This window comes from Poecilia reticulata, linkage group LG18 (assembly GCF_000633615.1).
Source record: "Poecilia reticulata strain Guanapo linkage group LG18, Guppy_female_1.0+MT, whole genome shotgun sequence".
In the NCBI taxonomy this organism is placed as follows: domain Eukaryota; kingdom Metazoa; phylum Chordata; class Actinopteri; order Cyprinodontiformes; family Poeciliidae; genus Poecilia; species Poecilia reticulata.
The window spans coordinates 20079422-20089366 of record NC_024348.1 but is presented as its reverse complement, the minus strand read 5'-3'; the positions used below and the strand labels follow the sequence as shown (position 1 = coordinate 20089366).

The 9945-nt window shown below is 38.4% G+C and overlaps 1 protein-coding gene across 2 annotated transcripts in view; it reads left to right on the top strand.

Moving 5' to 3' along the window:
* The window catches only part of LOC103480834 (zinc finger protein 169-like), an 18488-nt gene extending 11990 nt beyond the window's left edge, over positions 1 to 6498 (top strand). For both annotated transcript variants that reach the window (XM_008436022.2, XM_008436023.2), the window contains exons 7-9: positions 269 to 323; positions 1150 to 1335; positions 2393 to 6498. In XM_008436022.2, the coding sequence (XP_008434244.1) occupies positions 269 to 323; positions 1150 to 1335; positions 2393 to 3044 (893 nt within the window). In that variant the 3' untranslated portion in view covers positions 3045 to 6498. The remainder of the gene's footprint in view (positions 1 to 268; positions 324 to 1149; positions 1336 to 2392) is intronic.
* The last annotated feature ends 3447 nt before the right edge of the window (positions 6499 to 9945 follow it).

The following is a 9945-nucleotide window of genomic DNA, read 5'->3' as shown; positions in this document are numbered from 1 at the left end:
GGAATTTGTTCCTCCAGTCGCCTGCAGTGGTTTTATTGTCCCTCTGATTGGTGATGTTATTGGTTTTTAATGACCGTCTTCTGCTGCGCGGCTGTTGTTTGTGTTATGGATTAATGGACGCRTTGCCCTTTGGCTTTATAATAAAGACGCTAGTGAAGTTAAATTACCTCGTCAACGACAGGTTTGACAACAATAACTTCACATCATTAATCCACTCATTCATGAATCTGTTCRCAGGATTATAAACATATTTCCTTTTTCTCCRCAGAAAMGCAAACCAACATCATTAGAGATCAAACATCGGGTTCTTCTTACTTCTTCAGGTAATTTTCACAGATWCTGTYCTTTCAGGAATCATAAAATAAAGCTAAATAAATTCAATGTGTCAGTTTTATTACCGGAATTAATTCAGCAAATAATTTAATTCCCTCATTTARGTTTATATGTTCCATTATTCCTCATTTTTGAGTGTTTTACCCAACATATTGTTTCAATAATTTTTATTTAGTTTGTTTAAAACACAAATACACAATAAAATAAATTACAAGTGATAAAAATAYGTACTRGAACAAAATTWGGTGSKTTTTTTWYCCACATCATTTACAGGAATAACTGCAGTAGCAAAGTACTTATGAGCAGTTCTGTCATATTTTATGGTATGTGTGGATAGCAGAGTGCTATCTCTAGTAAATAAACATATCACAACACTATCTAAATCTATAAAATACCTAAAATTACTTCTATATCATGTAGTATCAGTTGGTATATTCATCCTTATCGTCCAGAACAAGCAGTGAAATCTCCTGGTTTKACTTTTTTTCTTTTGTACGTTACAGAAATATGTTGTTTATGAATACAGATATTAAAATAACCTTTACGTGACCCAGAGCCCATGTAGTTCCCGGCTCCATTTAGGTCCAGTTGGTGCTGGAAGGTTTTATTAAAATAATGAATGGAATACAATATCATCTGCATAGAGTCGAACTCACTAGTGAGGATTACTGTGTTAGAGGCTGATTTTGTAACGTGAGCTGCCAGTCAGATGTAACTCGTGACAGACGCAACATTTATGACGTAAAGCTCGGGTMCGTTACCATGGCAACACCCTGTTTTAGYTGATGAATACATTCACCTTTTCGTCCATTTTAGGTGTCACGTGTGCGGCTTTGAGACGGAGGGCMACNCCCTTTTCAAGAGTCACATGACGGAGCACCGCCAATGGGAACACGGCTCCTTCTCGCTGCACTGCTGCAGGTGCGACCATTCGACCAATCAGGAGGCAGAGATGATGGCCCATGTGGACACGCACATACATGGCAACACGGGAGAAATGAGGTCAGGACATGCGATGGTTGTCCTTTTCTGCAATTGTTTCCTTCATTATGTCTTAATTTTAATTTCAGAAAACAAAGATGTTTAAACATTTCATAACCAAATAGTAATGTTTTGAGTTTTTTATGTTTTTTGTAGCTTATTGTCACATCCTGAAGGATTATTAGCTTGAAATTTTACCTAAACGTCCCAAATCTTTTGACACATTTAACATAATTAAGTTCTTGTATTTTTTCTAACAATACTGTTTTACCTAAAATTGTTTGGTTTTAGTTTAAATGTTTTTTAATGTCATAAATGTGTTTATAGGAACAGATATTATAAATATTATTGTGGTCAGAAGTTTACATACACTCACTATAAGCATGAGTGTCATTACTTTTTTGATATTTAGCTTCATTTTAAGGCTATATGATTAAATGAATAATTTAAATAAATGTTTCAAATTACASAAGCAGGTTTAAATATGTATACATATACCAGAATTAATATTTTGATTATTTCTTTAGAATAATTTAGATACAAAGAAATGTGAGTAGTCAAATTTTCCATAAATAATTTGGAATTACAATCCAAACACTCCAAAAACACAAAATATTTTCAGGTATTTTCCCCCAGTTTTAGTGCAAATACATTAGAACTTGAAATCAGAGAAACTTAAACTGCAAGTAACTTTTCAGCAAGACATATGAGCTTGTTTTGAGTGAATATGGATGAAAAGCTGCAGATTTCTTAATTTGTAATATGGGAAAAACATCTTGTTTTCTAAACTATTTAAATTGCTTTGAGAAAGGCATTTGGTTGGTTRGGCTGAAAATAAATGCACACCACACTTTTCAGATTTTATTTCTAAAAGACAATCAATCAGCATCAAGACAGTCCATAATAAAATCACAAAAATAAAACACAGTCACTAACAGAGGAACCAGAAATGTTTCATTTTGTCTTTAATGGCAATAAATCAGAATTTGTCTGATTTCCTGTCAGATTAAATCCWAAATAAAGACGATAAAGTGACAGAGTTCGTAACGTTCGGCTGTGGATGTTTCTCATCGTCCAGACGCCCGGCTCCTCTCCCCGCCGCCCCCAGCCGAGCTCTGCCGGTCGCCGTGGCAACGCAGCCGGAGCAGAGCACCTCCGAGCATCGCTGCCGCATCTGCCAGAGGTCGTTTCCCGGGCAACCGGAGCTGCTGGCCCACTTCCAGGGTCATCGCCAGGGCAACCAGTACCGGTGCGACCGCTGCGGCCACCTGACGCGGACGGCCAACAAGCTGGTGGAGCACGTGCGCGTCCACACGGGCGAGCGGCCGTTCACCTGCGGCCTCTGCCCCTACAGCGCCAAGCGGCGGGACAGCCTGCGGCTGCACTGCAAGGTGAAGCACGCTAACGCCAGCGCTAACGCCGGCGCTAACGCCGACGTGCACACGCACCGGACCTACGCCCCCCACGGAGACGGTCAGCGCTCCAGCAAACACATCCGGCGGCTGCACACCGCCTCCTCTCTTCCTCGCCCCGCTGCTCCTCCTCTCCCTCCGCTGCAGCCGCTGCTCTCCGACCGCGCAGGATGGAGGGATTTATCTCCTCTCCTGCCCATCACAACGCTCATCTCTCTGAAACCTCGCTCCTATTTCTCCTCCTCCTCCTCCTCTTCCTCACCGCCCTGCTCCAACAAACACTCCTTCCTGGGTTACCTCGGCCTCACCTCTTTGTAAATGTTTGCTCTCCTCTCATCCTCCCTCCCTTCTATCCGTCCGTCCTCTGGACTATAAAGCGATGGATGTAAAGTCACCCAGCACTAGGTATGAGAATGTCAAACAGCGCTCACATAGGGAATGTTTTCTATTTATTCTACTTTTGCATCAAGCTCGTGGTTTTGCCTGCTTTACTCCTTCATATAGCCACTCTACTCTTAGCTAGCTGACCGTGGGACATATTTATCTACCGCCCGTCTCTCGTCCTCCAGAAATGCTGAACCTAAAGATCCGGATTATTTCCTAGTGAAAAACAGTTTTATTTGGATGGAAAACCTTTCTGAATGAAGTCTGGTTAGTCACTGAAGGAAAGGTCCGATCAGATCAGAGGAGATGGCTCCAGTTTACAGAAAACCAAGCTGAGCAACATTTTTTAAGTTCGTCTTTCAGAGAAGAAAAAACTACCATGAAGTTAGCGACGCTCAGACAGCAGCTAGTCKSATAAAACAAACTTCAGGCCTCATGAAAAGATCATTRTTTACATTTTATGAAGAACTAATTCAAACTARAATCACAGTTTTGCACAAAGTCTTTATAATTCGAGACTAAAATARGATTAAACATGCAAATAGTGTGAGAATAAAATCATATTAATAYGAAAATGAAGTCAGAATAATATGAGGATAAAATGATAATAACCTCTTTATACCATGACTGCAGGTTTCTARTGTAATGACCAACTTTCTGTTTGTTTCCGTCTCATTTTGTGTGAAGTCGCCTCCAAACTTACTGATTTTTATCTCCTCTTGACTTTAACTTGAAATCATAAAAATTATTTAAAACCTTTTTTTCCTTATCTTATAAATTAAATGAGCTAAAATCCAGACTAAAACTGTTAACCTTCTTTTAGTTAAATGTTAGGAATCCAGATTTCCTGTAGTTAATTAATATCTCACTCATTAAGGGCTAACTGTCATTATTTAAGGTAACCRGTATAATCAAATCCATGAAGTGCTTTTATTTTGTGCTCAGCTGTAGTTTTTCTACTTCCTGTTGGGAGTTTCAGTCCGTTGCCTCGTCTTTGTCGCTCCAGGATTTTTCGGGATTCGTTGTTTCTGGAGGACGGTGATGAAATTTCTGATACCTGTGTTGTGTATTGATGATGTATTTGTGTTTACATAACAACATGAGGCTCTACGGAGTACAAAACATCTCGAAAGTTGCACTAAAATGTTGGTTTTCCGAGACGAGAGAGGAATCAGTTTAGACATTTCTTTATTTTATTACAGTCACTGAAACACTAAAAAAGCCAAATAAACCCACATATTTACATTATATYCCATTTTAACAGTTGGTTAACGGTTTAATTAAATATAATATCAGGAATCATAGAAACATAAACAAATASGTGGACCTAATTAAAGTAATATTGTACATTTYCTCACTTTCCAACCTGAATGAAGCAAAAAAAAAAAACATCATATCTTTTTAAACCYTGTTATTTTTTAAAAGTGTTGATCAAAACATGGAGGATTGTGCAATTTACCTTTTCGCATATTTTTTATTTATAGATTTATTATCACAGCATGACAGGAAGTGATTCTTCCCCCAGAGAAGAATCACTTAATCTGCTTTATTATTTTTCAAAAACCTGGAGGTGTGTTGGGCATGAACAAATACAGAAACTARCTGTTTTTGTGTTTTTTCAACTCAATATTTTAGTGAAAAACAGCAAAAGACAACACAGATGACAAACTTTGTTTTTTAAATTTTCTTTAATTATTCACATCTTCTGAATTCAGCGGGAAGACAAACATATTTTTAATGAGATAAAACAGAAAAACAATCATCAGTCCTATAATTTACTCTATGATTTAACATTTCTGAGGAATTATTYGAAATCCCTGAAGACAAAAGCAAAAATTAGCTTTAAATGCTTATAATCTCTAAGCCTCATTCAGTTATAAACATTTCTGTAAAATTAAACATACATTTCGTTCAAGTTAATTATATTACACCCATTCACATCAACCTAATTCATTTTAATGCATAATCTTAATCTTAATCTGCTTCGTGTCGTTCCATGTACGCGTGGATTTWWAAAAAAAAAAACTCTTGACATGTTTGGTMTAAACATGACGAAACTAAATTTTTGAGCATCAGGTCTTGTGACGTCTTAAAATGTTTGCATGTTGTGTTTTTATGAAAGTTTCTGCTATCAAAGTTCAGGTACATGAGTGAGAAATTCACAGCGTCCTGCTGGATCATGACCAGGAACGTTACTTTTCCCTGATGTCATCGTCTTGTTTTGTTTTCTTTGTCAAAATAAAGGATCAGCTGACTGTCAGCTGACAATATCATGAGTGCCCTCAAGTGTTTAAATACGGATTGACCAACTTTATATCATTTATCGTTATGACTAGAACGGATCAGAAACAAAATAAAACTTTCCATGAGCTGCTGGATTTACCTGTAATCCACCTTCTGGAGCTAAATCAAAAGTTAGCTACATATTAGCAGAATTATGCTGAACACTAATCAATACTAACCGATATGCAATGCTTCTATTCATTGATTACAATTTTTTTGCAAAAAGTGTAATTTCAGTTTAATTTTGCTTAGCTAGCTGTTAGCTCATTAGCTAATTATGCCCCCACTAATGGCTACTAACTGATGTGCAATGGTTGCATCCATTGGTACCTTAAATTAAATATAATTAAATATATAATTATTAAAATTGATCTTAAAATGTATCTTGAAAATTTTGATTAAGGGGAAAATAAATGCTAAACATTTTCAAAGTTAGCAAAATGCTAAATGAAAAATTAGCTTGTTGTTACCGTAACAGGAAGTGTGCCTACCACTACTTAAACATTTGTTTTTAATATCTGGTGTGCTGTCTATTTGCTGTTTTTGGGGAAAATTTGAATTTAAATAACTTATTTTGTTTGATATGTTTTCAGTAATCAGGGCAGAAAAATACATTTAAATTTGGAAATTTTTTGTTATTTTGCTTCACCTTTWAAATACCCTTATGTACCAAAAGTTTTGCCTTTTTTGACTTCATTTTCATGTTTAGACTGAATGTAAGGCGGCTTTTCTGTGCCCCAGCATGTCGTAAAGCAGGTTCGTAATGAAAATAACTCACCGTAGACAGGAACAGCCTTCCTTCCTTCTTTCCTTGCTTCCTTCCTTCCTTCCTTCCTCGCTCCCTGAAAACGGGACGTGATTGTATGAATGTTTCAGCTCGCCACGTTTTACCGCTTATGTTGTTGTGGTTTGCTGCAGATTCATGAGATGCAATCTGAATATTTCTACGCTTTTTATTTATTCATGTTTTTGTTGCACAGTGCGCATGTGCAGAAGAGACAATGATACGTGCAGGAAGGACGAGACAAACCTGCACACCGGTGTTTTAATATGAAATCTAATCAATGGTGCTGGACTCTGCACGTCTCTGTGTGTGTGTKTKTKTKTTTTTWWAAACACTTTATTTACTCACAGATGCATGAAATAGTAGAAACATTTTGTCTGTGGTTCACCTTTCATTTCCTGGGTTTCTCTGCTGTATCCTGTAACTGTTTGCTGCTGCGATGATCAATAATAAACTTTAATTTCATCCGGCTCGCCTCTGCTCCCGGGTCCTTCCCTGCTCGGGTCACGTGACTTTCGGATCGCGTTACCGTGCAGAAAGTGGGTGTTTAAAGGCTGCGGTGATTTCATAAGATGACGCCGCGGAGCCGCTTCTGCTGCGCGGCGCGGCGCGGCGGGGCGCGCAGCAGAAGCGGCTCCGGGAGGCGGAGGGGAAGAAAAACGGGCCGTTTCCAGAGAGAAACCGGGATGAAGGTCACGCACCGCATTCTCCACGCGAGTGGGAGGATGAGTGTCAGCCGCCATGGGTCCTGTCCTCCCCCCCCCCCACCTCCTCGCCCGTTGCCATGGCGACCTGGCATGCTGTAGAACCGAGCCGCGGCGCGAAGGCCGCGCTCCGCCGCGCACAAAGGTCATTATTAGATCTGAGGAAATGGCACCGGAGGAGGAAGAAGAGGAGCCGGGAGGAGGAAGAAGCTCAAGATGGAAGAAATGTCCGCGACGGAGTGTGAGGGACACTGCGGAGAGAGGACATCAGGAGGACATTTTGAGGTTTAGCTCAGAAAAATTCTAGGAAAATCTCTGAAATTTCTAGGTTTGAAAAGTCAAATGTTTGCTTWAAAAACACAATTTTTTTAGATTTGTGTCCGACATGTTCTAGAAAAACCTCCACCATCCAAAGTGAAAAATGTGTGAGAAAAAAATTATAGAAGAAATGAGGGATTTCTCAGTTTTAAAAGTTAAACATTTGCTAGAAAAAAATAACAATTTTTTGTAGATTATTCTCAGAATTTAAAAAAATAATCATTTCTGAGGGAGGACCTTATTTGTTAGCTAGTTCTGCTAATCTACCTCCTTTGCTTTTGCCACTCCTCTTTAAATTTCTGTCTGGTTSCGCAAGAATTATGAGAAAAAACTCCAAAATATTTAGATTAATCTCAGAAATTTAATGGAAAAAGCAAGGAAAGTTCTGAGTTCCACAAAACAAACATTTGCACAAAAAGACATTTTTAGATTATTCCCAGAATTTTTCTAAAACTTGGGAGATGTTCAACTTTGTGAAATTTTCTGAGTTTCTCCGAAATTTCCAATTTCTTTTCCTTTTAGAAAATTTCTGAGATTATTGTCTCCAAAGCTCAGACAATACTTGAACTCTGACCCCAAATCCAGGAGTTGCTGAGAAGGGAAGTTTCATGGATGCATATAGAGAACGAAGATGTTCAAACTTTTCCTCCATCAGTCATAACGAGCCAGGACCGTATCCCCTATTCCAACATCTTTCTAACCACACGGCTGAAGAGGAGCAGCAAAAGCAAATGAGGTGGATTAGCAGAGTTTGCAACAGCTGTTGGTGTCACCCAGGACATGTTACTGTGGAATATYGTCTCTGCTGTCTTAGTCTGGAGCTGTCAGCACGAAACTGTTACAGCAACAGTCTTCAGTCAGAGGCTTCTTCAGATTCGTTGCATGACTGGCTGCTACTGGAGATTCTCCCAGCAACTCTTTGAACGTACTGCAATGATATTTAATTTCTTTTTGGGAGAAATAAAGTAGTTTTAATCTGAACYGGACTAGATTTTCCAGGTCACCAACATTTTTAGCATCATAAAAATTCAACCTGAGTTGACAGAAAATCTGATTTCCAAATTATGATTTCAGTTATTAAAGGTAGAAATTACTGGTTGTGTCTTCAAAAACACTTTATCGGAACATGAGTCAACATTTCTGTGGAGAATTTGCTTTATTTTAGCCACATTTAAGAATTTTGAATACAATCAGCCTGTTTAATGTCAAGCCACAGTCCAGACTTTAACTAGGCCACTCCAAACCCTCCTTCTTTATTTGAGCATTGAAGTGTTTAAAAGCATAGTTTTAAAATCTTTACAGTAGTTCATACAGTTGTACTAAATGTCTTAGTTGATCATCGTTTTTAACACCCAGATTATTGGCTGAAGGTCCTCGTGTCCCGCCTTGATGCCGTTTAGCTAACCGGTGTAGAAAACGTTTTCTAGACGCTGCGTTTCCATATGTGCAGCCTGCTGCATGTCCTCATTACTGTCCTCCTGCCGACCCCATAAATTATAGATTAAACAAGCCAGCGGTGTGGAAACCTGTTGAATTGTCTCCTGCTGCACGGCTAAGTAGCGTAACGTCATTAACCAGGATAATCATCCAAACCAGGAACACGGTTTTAGGAATTTGTGAATGAATCCTGGTGCTTTTTGTTTTAAATATCAGCTGCATAAGTTAAATACTTTAGAAATTGTTTAAAAATGTTAAATGTCGCGCCTTCCTTACTTTTAAAGGCATGTTTTATTATTATAATATCATTTATACGCAAGAAAAGGTGAGATAGGACATCAGAGGAATGACAGAAAATGTAAACAAATTGAAACAGAAAGTTGCAGAAAATTAAATTCAAGCACATTTTATTTATCCCAAAAGGGAAATTAAATGTTGCTKAAACTCATATTAATTAAAAATTCTTCAAAGAGACGTTGAAGATGGTGATGCTGTGGACAGCAGCRATCTCCAGTAGCAGTCAGTCTCGCAACAAGTCTCAAGAAGCCTCTGACTGAAGACTAAAAGATATTTTAACATGTACTGGACGACATCATTAGTAATTAGCTGGTTTTGCTAATCTACSTCCTTTGCTTTTGCCACTCCTCTTTAAATTTCTGTCTGATCGTGTGGTTAGAAAGATGTTGGAGTAGGGGATGTGACCATTTCCTATTGGTTCAGAGAAAATCCACCATTTTAATGTAATTGAATGGGTTTTTTTTTTATCTTACCAAAAATACTTGGTAGGATTGTGTGTTTTTGCAGTGTAAGTGCCTCTTGGAATTGTTGACCTCTGGTTTTGACCTTTGTTTGACTGAAGCATGGCTGAATAAAACAGTTATTTATCTTTTCTTAGAAGAGACGTGTTTATAATCCATCGTTTAGAAAGAAATGAGCGTTAGAACTTAAATACGTTGTGATTTCTCCACTGAAAACTGAAATTTGAGGAACAAAATATAAAAGTAGAAAAGTAGAAGAAATGTCCATTTTTCTGTAATGAATGAATCGTAGTGCAGAACGACATGTTCCAGCTGCCCAGACGACCAGCTGCACTCAGCAGCTCCTCTAAAGGCTGGAAATCAATGATGCTGCTGCTGCAGCAGCTGATGCAGCAGCAACTGATGCTGCAGCTGCTGCTGCTGCTGCTGCTGCTGCTGGATGCAGGAACAAGTAATGACGAAGGCGATGATGATGATGATGATGATGATGATGATGATGATGATGATGATGATGATGATGATGATGATGATGATGATGATGATGATGATGA